The sequence below is a fragment of the Nyctereutes procyonoides genome, unplaced genomic scaffold (assembly GCF_905146905.1).
Source record: "Nyctereutes procyonoides isolate TBG_1078 unplaced genomic scaffold, NYPRO_anot_genome, whole genome shotgun sequence".
Classification (NCBI taxonomy): Eukaryota; Metazoa; Chordata; class Mammalia; order Carnivora; family Canidae; genus Nyctereutes; species Nyctereutes procyonoides.
Window position 1 is genome coordinate 46171167 of NW_026575043.1, and position 17059 is coordinate 46188225.

General features: G+C 48.9%; 1 protein-coding gene across 1 annotated transcript; it reads left to right on the forward strand.

The window, feature by feature from the left end:
- The first annotated feature begins 1487 nt into the window (after nt 1–1487).
- UNG (uracil DNA glycosylase) lies at nt 1488–13333 on the forward strand. Its single transcript, XM_055322196.1, has 7 exons — nt 1488–1723; nt 2272–2478; nt 3175–3270; nt 5567–5664; nt 6353–6441; nt 8447–8625; nt 12190–13333. Exons 1-7 carry the CDS (start codon nt 1592–1594, stop codon nt 12328–12330), a joined length of 942 nt encoding a protein of 313 aa, XP_055178171.1. The 5' UTR covers nt 1488–1591; the 3' UTR covers nt 12331–13333.
- The last annotated feature ends 3726 nt before the right edge of the window (nt 13334–17059 follow it).

The following is a 17059-nucleotide window of genomic DNA, read 5'->3' on the forward strand; positions in this document are numbered from 1 at the left end:
TGACAAAAGTACACAGTTGTGGGACCACAATCAAGATCCAGAACGGTCACTCCACAAAATCCCCTCAAGCGTCTTAGACTCTCCCCCTCGACCAATGATGCTAACTAGCCCCTGGGAGCCACTAAGCAGTTTCCTGTCCCTATAGTTCTTTTTCAGAATTTCTTATGAATGAAATCATACAGTAGATACAACAGCCTTTGGTGTCCGGCCTTTGGTTCAGCTTAATGCTTTTAAGACTTACTCTCATCTGTATCAGTTGTTTCTTTTATTGCTCTGTAGCATTCTGTGGTATGGATGTCCCTCTACCCACTCACCCCAGGACCTTTGAGTCGTTTCCTGCTTAGGGCAGTAACAAATGAAGTCACTATATCCATTCCTGTATAAACTTTGGTGTGAAAGCAGATTTTAGTTGCACGTGGGTGGATACCCAGGAGTGGGATTGCAGGGGCACATGGTCAGTGTTACCTTTCACTTTGCACCCAAACTGAGATGTACTTCACCAAGCTGTTAAGGGCGAATGATGCTGAGTTACGAGGTTCTCCGCGGACACACCGGGCTTCTCTCCCTAGGTGCTGTAATAAGGATGAAGTCCCTGCCCACATCAGAATTAAATTTTGGAGGTGGAAGCAAATGAACAAGGAAAATACACATTAATTTTAGACAGTACAGAAGCCATAGGATCACCTGCTAGGACGTGTGGGGTCAAGAGAAGGCCTTTCCAAGGATGTGAGACCCAAGGCTTACCAGGTGGGGAGACACCGTGTGCAAGAGTGTACAGGCCGCACAAGGGACAAGCTGGGTACGTCCAGTGCTGAGAGCCAGACTGAGTCACCTCACGGTAATAGGGGCTGGGTTAGAGGGAAACAGCTCTGCCAGCAGCCTAAGCAGCTGAGGTTTACTCTAAAACAAATTTGGCTAACCCGGGGATGACGACGATTAATTTACATCTCGAAAAGATCACTGTCCTAAGAAAGGGGAGGGCAACCAGGGGTTGTTGCCAGGGCTTGAAGAGCGGCTGTTGCATTTGGGATTTGTTTTGCAGCTAGGACCCAGAGGACCCCGAGGACCCCGAGGAGGGTCTGGATGTAGGGGGGGAGCTCGGGGCCGAGAATGGCTGGGGAGTACACGGCGGTGCCTCGTAGAGGATGCAGAGTTTTAGAGTTTAATCCTCGGGACCTCGGTTAAGGTCTCCCCCAAACCTTCGAGGTTCGGCAGCACGCAGGACCCCACCTGGCCCTAGTTTACTGTGAAAGCTGGACCTGGACCTACCCCTAAGAGCAAGACAAACGAGTGTCTTAACGCTGACCGCACTGCCCCTACAGCCCCAGGCCCCCAGGGAGGGGGTGAGGGCCGAACCCACCCCGGGGAAGGGTGAGCGCGGGGGCCCACGCACGCGAGGACCCCGCCTACCGCCCGAGGCTCCCAAGCCCCACCTCGTCCCCCTCCGACACATGCGCACTAGCCCCCGCCGCCCCCCGCCCGGCCCCGGGTCCGAGCATGCGCGGGCGGTTTGGCGCCAATTTCGGACCTCCGCCGCCGGCACACACCGCGGGTCCCCGGGCGGCGCGCGCCCGCGCTCTTCGGCTCCGGGATGATCGGCCAGAAGACCCTCTACTCCTTCTTCTCCCCGACCCCCGCCGGGAAGCGACGTACCCGCAGCCCTGAGCCGGCCGACCCGGGGACCGGCGTGGCGGCGGCCGCCGAGGAGAGCGGGGATGCAGCGGTGAGGCGCGGCAGGGGCCGGGCGCCGGCGGCGAGGGACGCGGGGAGGGCGGCGGGCCCCGCTCGGCCCAGGGGCTGCAGGGACGCGCCGCCCACCCCGTGAGCTGGGTCCCCGCGTTCAGAGCCGACTGCACGTGTTCAAAACAGCCGGTGCAGTTCCCCGTCGGCGGCCATTCTGAGGGGCCAGCCAATGGAGACGGGCCTCGGGGCCCGCGGCGCCAGTCAGAGGCGAGGGCTCCGCCCCTTTCGGCCCGCCGCCCAATCGGAGAGGGGCGGGGGCGGGACTCCCGGGGGATTCTTTTTGCCGCGAAAAGACCACGTGGGGGCGGGGCGGGGCGCCCGGGGCGCCCGGGGGTCAGGGCCTTCCTGCTCGCGGGCTCGCGGCGGGCCTCGCTCACCGCCGCCCCTCTCCCCGCCGCGTTTTAGAAAAGAGCTCCCAAGTGGGGGCGGCGGCCTGCCCCGCGCATGGGCGTGCTCCGGCGGGCGCTGTGGGGATGCGGGCGCGGCCCGTCGCAGCTCCTGACCCGCCTGTGCGGGGTCCACTTGCAGGCCAGCCCCGCCAAGAAGGCCCGGGCCGGGCAGGAGGACCCCGGCACGCCGCCCTCCTCGCCGCTGAGCCCCGAGCAGTTGGTCCGCATCCAGAGGAACAAGGCCGCCGCCCTGCTTAGGCTCGCGGCCCGCAATGTGCCTGTGGGTTTTGGTGAGAGTTGGAAGAAGCCGCTCAGCGCCGAGTTCGGGAAGCCGTACTTCATAAAGGTAAGCCCGGGGACGCCTTCGGCTCGGCGGGATCTCGGGGTCCCCGCAGGGAGCCCGCTTCTCCCTCTGCCTGGGCCTCCGCCTCTCTCGCTCTCTCTGTCTCTCGTGAATAAATAAGTGAAATTTCTGAAGATTTTGTTTACTCACGAGAGACAGAGAGAGAGCGAGAGAGGCGGAGACCCAGGCAGAGGGAGAAGCGGGCTCCATGCAGGGAGCCTGACATGGGACCCGATCCTGGGACTCCAGGATCACGCCCCGGGCCAAAGGCAGGCGCCAAACCGCTGATCCACCCAGGGATCCCTGAAATCTTAAAAAAAAAAAAAAAAAAAAGTGGTGGTATGGCGTCTCGTAAAGCCTTCAGTGGGTCTGCTCTCCAGGAAACAGCTGCACGGTAAAAACCACAAACCAGACTGTGAGAGACCTGGTTCAGCTTCTACAAAAAAAAGGGAGGGGCCTAGTACTAATAGGAAGTCAAGGCAGCGAGGCCAGTGGAAACAAAGGGGAGGGGCATGGAAGTGGAGGCACATCTTTGGTGATCTGCAAGCACAGTTTTTGTTTTTCACAAGAATTTGGCTGTAAAACAGGGCAAAGAGCTAGATAATGCTTTAGTTAGCTTACGTTGGAAACTTCCTTGTTGAATCCTTAACGCTTTCCGATGAGAATCTGGTTTTAAATCTTAATCTGTCTTTACATTAGCTAATGGGCTTTGTTGCGGAGGAAAGAAAACATTACACTGTGTATCCACCCCCACACCAAGTCTTTACCTGGACCCAAATGTGTGACATAAGACATGTAAGTACAGGTTGTTGGTGAGTTTTGGCAAAAGAGGTTGGGGGGGGGGGTCAGATAGTATTTGTTAATTAAGGACACTGGAGGTAAGTGCCTGCCCATGATGGAATAATAAATAAAATACTGAAATTGTGGGGTCTGACTGGGTACATTTTGGTCTGTTACTTTTCTAACTTAGAGTATGTGCTGTCAACCTAGCAGAAAAAAATTTGTACGCAGACCTGTGTGTGTATGCTCTGGTGTTTTGTGTTTAATCCTGACACTGACCCCATGCCAGTGTTACTGTCCTATTCTGGTGGTGATGGTGAGGAAACAGGCACGAAACATTGAGGTTTTTTGCAACTTGTTAGAGTGCACCCTCCACTTTGACTTACAGTTTGGTAGTCTTACTATCTGACCATGTTGTCTTTTATACTTGATGCTTTCAAGCTCTTCACTTCTGGTACAAAGGGTTTTGTTTTTCTTTTAACAGATCCCTTTGCTCTGGTTCATTCTATACAACAGCTCCTGGCTGGCTGCTCTGGTCCCTTCAGTCTTTCCTACTCAGAAGCTTGTTTCTGGCTTTACACTGTACGAACCGGGGAAGCTGAACATGAAAACCATGTGCTACTTTCCAGCTTCCCTTTCACCCCAGCTTTCCTACTTCAGAGTTGGACAGTATGATAATACTTTTTCCTGTGTTTTGAAAAACCAACTAGATCATCTATAGCACCTCCTTTGTGAAGTGTGTTCTCCATTTCTTTTCTGATCTGGTTTTCTCGCCCAATACGTTTAGTGTCTGCTTATGCCGCAGATTTCATATCTTGTTCTTATCCTTTTCCTTCTCCCACATTTTATAAGTCGAGGTCAAGAATCCTGTGACTTCATACTGTGCCTATTAAACTAAATAGAAGTGAAATAGGTGAATGACCCATGTGGATAAGGCTGCCACACCTAATACTTAGCAGACTTGACAGTTTTTCACTTTAGAGCAAGAGCTTTGAATTTAGCCCTTGGTTTTATAAAGTTAGAGAAACTAAGTCCTTTTAAATTCAGTACTAGTTTGTGCCTTGTTTTGAGTCATGGGTCCTTTTTTGAATACCAGTGGCCAGTGTCAACAAGGAGTCCTAATAGAACATGAAAGGTCTGAGGATCAGATGGCCCAGCCAGTTCTCTTTGCAAGGGAGGATATGGAAGGTTGGGGAGGGTAAGTGGCTCCTTCAGAGTCAGCCCTTATTTAGAAACAGAACTCAAAAAGCTTTACTGCTGGGACAGGCCGCTTCATGAGGGGAGAATGCTGAGGACAGTGTACACACCAGTGGCAGGAACAGGGAGACCCACTAAAGTTTCCTGATGTCTGAAGGTTGGGTTTTGAAGGATGATGTAGTAATGTATTTTAGCCACGGGAAAAGATTCTGAGAAGGAACACCATAGGCAGAAGCAGGAGAATGCAGAAGAGGTGGGCAGGCAACTGATCAAAAGGACTAGCTGTATTTTAACAGCGCCCGTGACCTTGATCTCGTTACTGTTCATTGCACGTTGCCACATTCCCCATGGCCCTTTGACCTCATTGTCTTCTTGTTTCATCCCTCAGAGGATATGGGGGGACTGGTATCTTCATTATGTTGCTGGTAGAGACCTTGAATAACTTCAGCTCCCTGAAAAGCAAATTAGTACAGGTCTATGATGAAAATTTTAAGTACACTTGTCCTTGGACCAGCACCTCTGTTATTCTGAATCTGTTCCCTCTCCCTCCCCCCCAAAAAAAAAAAACCAGGACGTAAAGATAATATCTATTATGTTTTTGTGAAGGAAAAAATAGGAAGCCAACTCCCTGTCAGTGACTGAGTGCTTTGGGCATTGAAAGAGACCTAAAATGCATGATGTGAGAAACCAAAAAATGTGGGGTGATGAGTATCCTCATCCTGATTTACATAGCTAACTTTACAGGGTTGAATCAGGGGATAGAGATAAGTGGGAGATAAGGAGCCACTTTGTGCATTTCTGGATGGTTGTACATGTGCCAAGGGCATATTTTTGTAATTTGAAAAATGAAGGAGATGGACTTGTTTTCACACATCTGCGTCAGAGAAGGAGTGGAGGGGCGGAGTTGTAGCAGGGAAATGGAATGAAGGATAATTTGATAGTGGAAAGTAATGGTGCCAGGTCACCTACTCCCTTCTGGGGGTTCTCAGTTTGGGTCAGGAGGAAGAGGAATTGCCTTTCTCATCATCGAGATTCTGTGTAGAGGTTATCCGCCAGGTGTTCGCTTAAACTGCCCATGCGACAGTATTTAATTTCTTGCCACCTATATTCACAGGTGAAGGTTGTCATCTTGGGACAGGATCCATATCATGGACCCAACCAAGCCCATGGGCTCTGCTTTAGTGTTCAAAGACCTGTTCCACCTCCACCCAGGTAGGATTGCTTGACAGATGGCTTGGGTCCAAGTGTGATTACTTTGAAATGTGTACCTTGCAGATTCTAGGTATGCCTCCTGGGGGAGCTTCAGTAGCCTTTGGACCAGGCTTTCTCTATCTTGATACAATTGACGTCAGGGATTGGGTCTTTGTGCAAGAGAGGTTTTGTTGTGTGCACCGTAGGATGTTGAGCAGCACCCCTGGCCCCTACCCACTAGATGCTGACAACATGCCCCACACCTCACCCCTGCCGAATTAGAGAACACTAGTAAAATGGCAATAAAGAATGTCTTTAGACATTGCCCCAAATCCCAAAGGGAGCAAAATCACCCCTGGTTAAAATACACAGCTTTGGGGAGTTTTACACATAATGTATGCGAATATAACAAATACATAAAATATCAAATTATAAGCATTAATTGAGATGTAGCAACTCCCAGGCTGATGTACTTAAATCTTCCAAAGTGCGCTGTCGCTTCAATCTAAGCCTAGACCAAAGAACATTCTTTGGCAAGGTTACCTGTCCGAAGGGATGGTGGTGCTTCCTCGTGAATCCTCAAGGTTCTATCCACTCTCCCCTCCATGGGCTGGTGGCACAGGCTGTGATCCACCTGTGTGTTGTTCGCCTACTGAATTTTCACAGTTGTGCTCAAGATCCTGTTCTTTCTCTCCCGGCTTGCTTTCAGTTTGGAAAACATTTATAAAGAGCTGTCTACAGACATTGATGGTTTCGTTCATCCTGGTCACGGAGATTTATCTGGATGGGCCAAGCAAGGTGAGCCAACCACTGTTAGATGTGCTTTGGATGGATTTCAGCACACCTTTTTCTTCTGTCCTGCTGGCTTATGTTTCTAAGAGAACTTGAAGAACCCGAACGCTCGCATAAAATGGCTGTACTTGTAGGTGTCAAAAAAACCTAATCCCCCTTTTCATCTTTCAGCCAATGTTTTCTTTCATATTTGAATCATACTTCAAAAGAGAAAAATTTGTTCCTTTTATTATTTATTTATACGTTTATTATCTTTAAGTAATCTTTATGCCCATCGTGGGACTCAAACTCATGACTCAGATCAAGAATCACATCCCCGGGGGATCCCTGGGTGGCACAGGGGTTTGGCGCCTGCCTTTGGCCCAGGGCGCGATCCTGGAGACCCGGGATCGAATCCCACATCAGGCTACCGGTGCATGGAGCCTGCTTCTCCCTCTGCCTGTGTCTCTGCCTCTCTCTCTCTCTCTCTCTCTGTGACTATCATAAATAAATAGATAGATAGATAGATAGATAGATAGATAGATAGATAGATAGAATCACATCCCCGGGCAGCCCTGGTGGTGCAGCGGTTTAGTGCCACCTGCAGCCCAAGGTTTGATCCTGGAGACCCCGGGATCGAGTCCCACATCAGGCTCCTTGCATGGAGCCTGCTTCTCTGCCTGTGTCTCTGCCTCTCTCTCTCTCTCTCTCTCTCTCTCTCTCTCTCTCTGTGTCTCTCATGAATAAATAAATAAAATCTTTAAAAAAAAAAAAGAATCACATCCCCTCTGAGCCAACCAGGCACCAGTTAATATTGGTATTAATATTTTAAACTTATTTGCTAATTTTGACCACTTAGGAAGTGGCCTCACCTTTGCCATTTCTTTTTTAAGATTTCTTCATTTTTTTTTTTAAGATTTTATTTTATTTATTTAATCATTCATGAGAGACACAGAGAGAAAGAGAGGCAGAGACACAGGCAGAAGGAGAAGCAGGCTCCTCACGGGGAGCCTGATGTGGGACTCGGGGAGCCCGATGTGGGACTCGATCCAGGTCTCCAGGGTCATGCCCTGGGCTGAAGGTGGCGCTAAACCGCTGAGCCACCCAGGCTGCCCACCTTTGCCATTTCAAACAGGGTTGTGGTTTTGGGTTTTTTGGTTTTTGTTTTTTTAAGATTTTACTTATTCGTGAGAGACTCACAGAGGCAGACACACAGGCAGAGGGAGAAGTAGGCTCCATGCAGGAAGCCCGATGTGGGACTCGATCCCAGGACTCCAGGATCCTGCCCTGGGCCAAAGGCAGGTGCTAAACCGCTGAGCCACCCAGGTGTCCCTAGGGTTGTGGGTATTTTTGTATTTAATACCTATTTACAGGTCTTTTTTTCTTTTAACAAATAAACTATAATCAGGATAAGGAAAGAACGTTTACCGTCTGGTTTCTTACAGTTGGAGTTTTGTTTCAGTGAAATGTGTCAGCCTCCTTTTGTTACCTTCTGGGGTTACTGAATGTCACTTAGGATGTATATATATGTAGATATTTTTTTGAGATTTTATTTATTTTGAGAGAGAGAAGTGTGAACATGGGGAGAGGTAGAGCAAGAATCTCAAGGAAACTGTCCACTGAGCATGGATCCCAATGCAGGGTTCAGTCTTAAAACACCAAGATCATGACCTGAGCCAAAATCAAGAGTTGGATGCTTAACCAACTGGGCCACACAGGCGCCCCTTGGAATGTGTTTTTTAAACTGATGACAGATGTGAGGTGAAGTCAATGTTATAAACTCTGAAGATGGTGAGATCGGCAGAGGGAAAAATAAAACGCTCTTTGATCATGCCTTAGAGGCACCTGCCAGTCATGTTGTAATGCTCTCTTTGAAGGCTGATTTCAGAGGGCTACATACTGGATTCTGGCATGGGAGCATGGGAATGGTTTCGTGGGCATAGCCCCTGTTGTTGGGTATCTGGACTCACTGGTGTATGTCCCCCCCACCCCCCACCCCCCGACTCATTTTATTTCTTTGGTGTGTCCATAGGTGTTCTCTTACTCAACGCTGTCCTCACCGTCCGGGCACATCAAGCTAATTCTCATAAGGAGAGAGGATGGGAACAATTTACTGATGCGGTAGTGTCCTGGCTAAATCAGAACTCCAGTGGCCTTGTCTTCTTGCTCTGGGGCTCTTATGCTCAGAAGAAAGGCAGTGCCATCGATAGGGTATGGTTGTTTTGTTTTTTAAATACTTCAAACCTGTTTAGAAAATCTTAGGAATCCCTGCTTTGTGGTCCTGGAAAACCCATGTCACAAGGTGAAGTTTATTTTCCCTAAAGGCTTATAGTTAGGGTTAGGTTTCCCATTGAAAATTAAGCAAAATTCAGACAAATTATAGGAACAACTAACTAGTGTTTGAGGAAAGCAAAGGGCCAACTTCTGAGAGTTAGTATACAATAGGCATATACTTGCCAGATACATAGAATGATACAGGTATCATTCATTTAACAAATGATACGGTAAGTAATGAGTAAGGCAAGTACCCTACCTCCTCAACCCACCCTCCCTGTCTCCCCTGACATGCTCCTTCCCTGCTCCTCCGTTGACCCACATGCCTGGTGCTGAGATTAAAAACCAGAAGCCATCCTTGAATCCTCTCCTTTCTCTTCTCCCCTTAAGCCTACTCTGCCAGCAAATCCTGTCCCCTTACCTCCTGAGAATATCCCAGTCCTGCTGCTCACCGTTGACACTGTCACTTCTCTCCAGGCTGTGACAGACTGTGGAGTTGATGGTTGGAATGGAGGACAGCGTGGTGGAGCAGCAGTGGGGGAGGTGGTGGAGGCAGGCATCAAAGACGAGCCTTGGCCTGGGCTGCTGGGGAACACAGGATTCACTGCAGTGAGTGAAGTAAAGGAGTTAAGTGAGGTGGGATCCCTGGGTGGCGCAGCGGTTTGGCGCCTGCCTTTGGCCCAGGGCGCGATCCTGGAGACCCGGGATCGAATCCCACATCAGGCTACTGGTGCATGGAGCCTGCTTCTCTCTCTGCCTGTGACTCTGTCTCTCTCTGTGTGACTATCATGAATAATTAAATAAAATCTTTAAAAAAAAAAAAAAGTTAAGTGAGGTGACAGTAGCTTGGTGTTGGCAGGAAGTAGCTGGTGTGTCGAGAATGCCCAGGTAGCACGTTTCCTACAGAATCTCATTTAACAATTAAAGTATCAATTAAGTTGTAGCGTGTGGCGGGGCAGAGATAAGAACCTGCTTGGGAGTGTGCAGAGCAGCAGCCTGCTCACATTGCTCACCTAGGGTCCTGCCGGGGGTGTGCCTGCGTAGCCCACCCCAGGGCCAGGAGTGTGTTCAGGTTCCATGCCTGCAACCCAGTCCCAAGTCTGTCTACTTGACCCTTATTATCCACTTCTCCATTTTCTCTAGGATGGAATTGGTTTTTATCTTAGTGTTTTGGGTTTTTTTTTTTATTAAAGATTTTATTTATTTATTCATGAGAGAGAAAGAGATGCCGAGACCCAGGCAGAGGGAGAAGCAGGCTGCATGCAGGGAGCGTGACCTGGGACTCGATCCCGGGTCTTCAGGATCACGCCCTGGGCTGAAGGCGGCGCTGAACTGCTGAGCCACCCGGGCTGCCCTTGTTTGTTTGTTTGTTTGTTTGTTTTTAAGGTAGTGGGTTCACATAATTAAATAAAATAGGATATTAGGGTACACCGTGAGAAGTTTCCCAGCCAGTCCTGTCTGTTTAGTTGTCTCCCAGGCTCAGGGAGGCACCGGCTTTTGGTTTCTGACGTGTCCTCCCCACGTCTTTATGTGAACGGCAGTAGAGTGTGTGAATCAGGGGAGGCAGCTGCTGTCTTTACAAAGTTTCTGTGTGAACAAACAAGGTGTTTTCAGGTGTTTTGAGGAAGGGAATGGTAGAAGTAAAATCTGGCAGGAATGAACTAACTGCTAAGATCTGATCATCTAGGTAAGATGTCCGTGGAAGTGATTCCCTTCTGTGTGCTTTTGGGAGATTGAGAGAGAGAGAGAGAGAGAGAGAGAGAGAGAGTGATTTTTATTACTGAAAATGGTTTGGTTTGATAGGAAGCAGTTGTAAAAGTAGCTTGGTGATTAGAAGCCAGGTAGCTTTCCTGAGCATTAGGTCTGTATTCAGCTGTCTCTATCCACGGCCCCTCAGCACACCTGATTCCACGTTTTCCAAGGTAGGTTCTCCTTTGCTCATCCAGCCTTGCCAATCTGGCTCCTGTAGACTCCCCCAGGATAGAAAGTACAACCATGCATTTGTCCACTCAGAAATCAGATAGCATTTGTGACAACCTTCCTCCCTCCCACCCCTCTTTTTCCCTTCCTCTCTGCTCACCACCTGTCCTATCTACCCCATACCCAGTCAGGCATTCATAGCCTCAGACTCCTCATCTGGCTGCCTTGGCCTCGATTCAGGCCCTCACCTGACCTTGGAGTGCGGTCCCCCTGAAGGCCCTGCCTTGGGAAGGTGGGCTGGGGTCTGGAGCACTAGCAGGGTCCTGGTCTGCCTTCTTAGCCACAGCTCCTCTCTTCCCTACATCCCACTTCCCTGCCTGCCTCTGAACATCCTAGCTCTCCTCTCCAGAGGCCAATTAAACTCCTCCTTCAAAGCTCAGCACGGCTCACATTTTCAGCAACACCCCCCCCCCCCCCCCCGTGCACGGCAGGTGGCATGCTAGTAAGCACTTGACCCCTGTTACTTCTCACAACACACACAGGCATTGTTCACTCCTGCACAGTGTCTCCATAAGTAAGGCTCTCTTCTGCCCCCTTCACAGCAGCAGAAGGAAATGCAGCCGCAGGAGGCGGCAGAGGCAGAACTGGAACCCAGGCCTCTGGGAGCTGGACTCCAGGCTCTTGAGCACGTCAGGCTGCCTGGCTTCCATTATGGCCCCTTCCTGGACTTAGCTATTTGAAGGCAGTGAGATGTTGCGAAAACAATTAGTTGTGAGATGGTTTTTATTTAAATACAGAAGAGAAGAAAGAAGAAAACAAACATTGTCCACAGTCTTCCTGCTCCACAAAGTATGGCCGACATTCAAAAAATCAAAGTGTTGTTTTTCTTGACAATTCAGGCTGATGCACAGTAATGCAAAGCTGGAAGTAAAATGCCTTCCACTATTTCTTTTCCCTAATGGAACTACTATAAATAGCATATTGGATATTAAAAAAAAAACTAATATGCAATTACCTATTTTCTTTTTCTTCTAGTTGATATATTTAGGTCTTCCCTTAGTAGCATATGTAGCTCAGCCTTACTCTTCTAGTAGCCTTGTGGTGGTCCATTGTAAGAAGTTCAGAAAAATGTTTTTAGCTAGTGGCATAACACTGGATTTATTTATTTTTATTTTTATTATTTTTTTTAAGATTTCATCCACTTATCCATGAGAGACACAGAGAGAGGCAGAGACACAGGCAGAGGGAGAAGCAGGCTCCATGCAGGAAGCCCAGTATTAGACTTGATCCTGGGACCCTTGGGATCATGCCCTGAGCTAAAGGCAGACGCTCAACCGCCGACCCACCCAGGCGTCCCAGCACTGGATTTATATTAGGTTTTACCTGGTATAAGCCGTGCTGCCATGGGCCTCCTTAAACCTATGTTTTCGTAGAGGTGTATGCATCATGGGGCCCTTTAGCAACTGTATTCCTTAGCAACACGACTGCTAGATCACAAGATCAGGGCACTGGGCAGTTGCAGAGATGGTGGCTTCAGAGCCAAATGTGCCACTCGTGATTCCTTCTCTCCTTGTCTTTCAGAAACGTCACCATGTGCTGCAGACTGCGCACCCCTCCCCGTTGTCGGTCTACAGAGGGTTCTTTGGGTGTAGACATTTCTCTAAAACCAATGAGCTGCTGCAGAAGTCTGGCAAGGAGCCCATCAACTGGAAGGATCTGTGACCCTGAACTGGGGGGCGAGGTGCTGTCTCCGGGGCAGTTTCTAGAAGCTGCTATCGAAATATTTGCCAGGAGTGGCAGCTTTATCCAGACAGAAGCCACAAAGGCTCTACCCTGGGACCATATGGCTGTCTTTGCAAAATGGCTTCAGCCTAAAACCTGATGTCACAGAGAGAGCGGAGGTCAAATACTTGAGGCTTGTTCTGTCACCTGTATGGGAAAAGGGGACAGGATGGAAGCACCTCTTTGGTACAGTCAGCTGTGACTTGTTTTTACCTGGCAGGTTAGACTTTAGATTGTAAGGTGATTGGGTGTGTTTATCTAGGAAGGCCTCCCCTCCCCTGCTTTGCCCCACCTGGGATCCCAGTTCTTGGCCAAGAACACTGTTCCCTCAATTCTTCCCTGGGCCCTCAGGCCCTTCCTTAGAGGAAGCAGGAGGCGTTTGCCGGTGCTCAGAACTTTAGGGATGACAATTCTTGAGGACTAATCCTCCGTGGGAGCCTTCACAGACCATGCGAGCCTTCACAGAGCCCTCACAGACCCGCAGAATGGAGTGAGCTGGGGCTTGTTTTTATAGTTCTCTGCGTGTCTTTAGAAACAACTGTGGGAGTTGAACTGGAAGAAAGAGAAGGGGGAATTTTTAAACTTTATTTTTTTAAGCAAAGAAATGCTTTTCTCCTAGATGTGTCCTAAGTTGGGGTTTTTAAGGCCGCACAGACTGCCAGATGCTGGGTTTTTGTTTTTGTTTTTTGTTGGGTTTTTTTGTTTTTTTTTTTATTGACTGAAATCACGGAGGGATTTTTTCCCCCCTGCAACACTGGTGAATTTTGCTGTTTTAAGAATACTTATGCAGATGTATATATGTATTTTGTAATCCTTTGTTGGGGAGACAATCTTTGTTAGGTCTGCACTTCCATCCTAGATCCTCTTAGAGATGCTGTTGATCTGTTAGCCAGGGAAAGGGTTAACCCCCAGTGAGTTTGGGAATAAAAGATTGTAAAGATTGTTGAAGTTTCACTCCCTGCCCCTTTGTGCCCAGTGTCCTCCTTGCCCAGTGCCCTGCAGCCCGGGCATATGCAGATGCCCTTGGGCTGTCCTTGGGCCCCAGACAGCAGGCGGTCGCCATAGCAGTCATTGTGGGCCGGAAGGGCTGCCCCGTGCCGCCCTTCCTCCTTCCCGCCCGCCCCTCCAGAGACTGGGTAAGCCCTGGGCCAGTTCCTGGGAGGGGCGCAAGCAGGACAGTGGCCTTGGGGGCTGCGAGTTGACCTCACCCCAGCTGCTCCCCAAGTGCTGTTGTGGCGTGGGGGTGCTGTCTGTGACCAGGGACCGCAGAGACCCTGAAGGGGCCATCTGGGGCTGGAAGAGCCATTTCTCTGGGTTCATGGCTTTGTGTCTGGCCAGGCCCTGGGACCGTGCAAGGGGAGCTTCCCTACCCCCACTGTGCTAGTGTTTCCAGACTCTACCCTGGGACTCTGGACTGGAGGTGTAAGGTCAGGGCACGGGGAAGACGCCCTGATTGCCCACTGACCTGCCAGCACTTGGCTGGTAGTGGGGGGTGGACTATCATGACCAAAGCTTGGACTTGACTGGTGTGTGATGAAAAAGGAAGCCAGAAGTACTCAGAGGGCCTGGTTAACACGTGCTGGTATTTCAGTGGTGGAGAAAGAATGCATCCAATGGGAAAGGCTCCACCTCATTTCTTTGGGGAGCAAAGATTTGGGAACCTTTTGCTGGAGAACATTGCTTCCCATCCAGGTCTTCAGTTTTCCTAAGGTTTGAGAAGGAGGGTGTAATACCGCATTGCCCCATCAGCCAGCAGGCTTTCACCGAAGGAAGCTGCAGGACAAGGATGCATTCTCAATTTGCCCTCTGGGAACTTTGGGGAGGACTCTTACTCAAGGGAGAAATGAAGGAGTCCTATTTCTACAAAGCCTATTTTTTTGGCTTTAGGCAACTCTTCCAACAGTGCTCTGAGGAGGGAAGAAGCAGCAAGCTCTATGTTACCATGAATCATTCAAAAAGCAAACTGATACACGTTTTTCTTAATAAAAGCATCTAGTGGATGCTTTAAACAACACAGAGCTGTACATTAAATGACTTATGATCCCCTCCCCCAAAAAAGATGCAAATTAAACACTTGTTTTTAAGAAACCACTCATTTTGTTGAAGTTTTAGCTATGTAGTTGTGGATTCCCCCCCCCCCCATTTTCAGATGTGCTATGATGACAACACTAGATTTGCAAAAATGAATGAAAGGCAATCTTGGCCTTTTAGGTCAGGAGTCCGAATACTTTATAGAAGGCCAAGTAGATAAATATTTTAGGCTCTACATTTATCCTGCTCACAGAACCACTCCACTTTCCCTTGTAGAGACAGCAGCTGTGTGCAAAATGTAAATGAGCAATTGTGGCTGTCTTCCAATAAAACTTGAGGACCCCAGAATTGGAATCGAACGTGACTTGTGCATGTCATGAAATCTTGATTCCCCCTGCCCCAAGCCCTTAACAAATGTAAAGACCACTCTTAGCTCAAGAGCCATAAGGAAATGGGCAGCACAGGCCATGGCTGGCAGATCACTGTTTTAGGAGCTCCCACTCAGATGTCTACGATGACAGTACTCACGTGTTGTGTCCTGCCACTAGAGAGTTCTGCGTGGCTCACTGTGGGAACATGTGAGAACCTGGCCCAGAATGATTGTCTCCCTTCTCAGGCAAGAAGAATATCTGCTGAGGGCTTTTGGAAAACAAGGAAGTCAGTTACTGCAAAATGTCCTATGTTATAAAATAATCGTGCGAAAGTCTCTCTGAACTGAGTCCAGCAGGGCAAAGTCAGAGTGGAAGTTTTTTTTTTTCTTTTAGACTTTAGCATGATAGTATGCTCCCACTATTACATAATACATTCTGTCCCTTTTGAAATTCACTTTCTGCTTTGGTTTGCACCTAGAATTAAGTCTTAGAGTTTTGGACTGGAGAAGCAAACTTTTTGAGGCATGTGTGTGTGTGTGTGTGGCAGTGGCTTTTCATTCTTGTCAGTCTTTGGAGACCTACAAGGCAAAACAGGTAGGATGCTCTGGGCTACTTTGCGGGGTTCTGGCTTGTTGACTCAAGCTGAGAAAAGTTTGGAACTTAGGTGGCCTCTCTTCCTACTTTGAGTCCTTCCAACACTTTGAATCTGGCTTTGCCAACCTCAGATCACCTTGTTGATCTTGGTTGGGATCTTTAAATTTTTGAAGTCTGTTTGGAAATGCAGATGTTGGTGAGTGGGACAGACTAGGAGATCAGTACTTGGCATTCTTTGGTACTCAAGTTGTTTATATCCTGTCTCCCGGTCCTCTCAGCTGATGACATTTGTGGGCGTGGGGGAACCAGAGGCTTTCAGCAAGCCCTTGGTAAGCCTAAGCCTCATCACAGGTACCCACCTGGGTGATGCAGGCAGGCCAGTTCCAAGAACCCAGAGGATTCTGCAAGACCAGCCATGAGAGTCCTTGGCTTTCGTGTATGATGGAAGTCAAACAGCAGCCAGCAGGAAGTGAGAGCAGCATTTATGGAAGATGGCAGATACAGAGCGAGCATCTGAAAGACTGGGGAAGGAAAAGAAGCAGGAGTCTCATTTTTGTCTGGGGTCTGGGGTTTTTACTGACTGATGATGGTCTGATGCACACGTCCTCCCAGGCACCTAGGTACTGGTGAGAGCAAGAATAAGGTCCAGGTGTCTATCCCAAGGCACTTATTCCCTGGAGCCAGGGGATCTTGGCATCAAGCTGTCTAGTACCAGTGATCTGGAATATGCATGCTATGGCTTTGCCCCGTCCTTCCTGAGATGCTCTCTTTTGTGCTGGAAGACTCCGAAGGTGTCATTAACTCCTTATCCCTTGTGGAATACAGACATTAAGGCATGGATAGGATGGGGGTCAGATCCTAGCAAAATAGAAGCAGGAAAAGAAGGGGGGGGGCGGGAAACCAGCTTTTTCTTTCATGGGTCCCTTTGGTTTCCTTGTCTCATGGAGAAATTAAAAACTATCAAAGCCAGGCTTGCTCCCAGAAATTGTGATTTAATTGGTCCTCCGTGGGGGATGAGGAGACATCAATATTTTTATCAAGTGTCCAGTTTATAGCAGGACCCGCACAGCTTTTTTTTTTTTTTTTAAATTCATGAGAGATGCAGAGAGGCAGAGACACAGGCAGAGGGAGAAGCAGGCTCCATGCTGGGAACCCGACATTGGACTCGATCCCAGGATTCCAGGACCGCGCCCTGGGCCAAAGGCAGGTCCCAAACCGCTGAGCCAACTGCTGAGCCACCCAGGGATCCCTCAGCTTTTTTCCAGATACCCTGTTTTTCTTACGCCATGTGGTCACTTAATTTTTTTCTTTTTGGTGATAACGATACTTAGGACTTTCTGAATCTAAGATGTATTTGAAGAAATCTATTTCTCTGTGAATGTTCTTGCGTTTGGTGGGAAAAGTTTATGAACTTACTAAGTGGTTTCAAGCCTGCTCTTCAGCTTCTAGAAAATACCTATGGTTGTAAAGAGTGTCAGAGGATAGCTGAGCTACCAGAACGAGTTTTGAGTTTTGTGGTCTCTTCCGTGAGCGTGCGCGTGTGTGTGTGTGTGTGTCCAAAGCCCAGTTGTCTTGTCACTATTTACACTCTGCCCCCATCGTTATTTGAAGTTGTTATAGGAAGGTTTTCCAAATAAAGTTTACAGAATTTCCTTGAGGCATAGATTATTCTC

What these genes read in the sequence shown, in the direction of transcription:
- UNG (XM_055322196.1), top strand. Translation starts at nt 1,592, where the DNA reads ATGATCGGCCAGAAGACCCTCTACTCCTTCTTCTCCCCGACCCCCGCC. An exon ending in AAATGTGTGACATAAGACAT is followed by an intron (nt 3,271 to 5,566) that starts GTAAGTACAGGT and finishes CTATATTCACAG; the next exon opens with GTGAAGGTTGTCATCTTGGG. An exon ending in CCTGTTCCACCTCCACCCAG is followed by an intron (nt 5,665 to 6,352) that starts GTAGGATTGCTT and finishes GCTTGCTTTCAG; the next exon opens with TTTGGAAAACATTTATAAAG.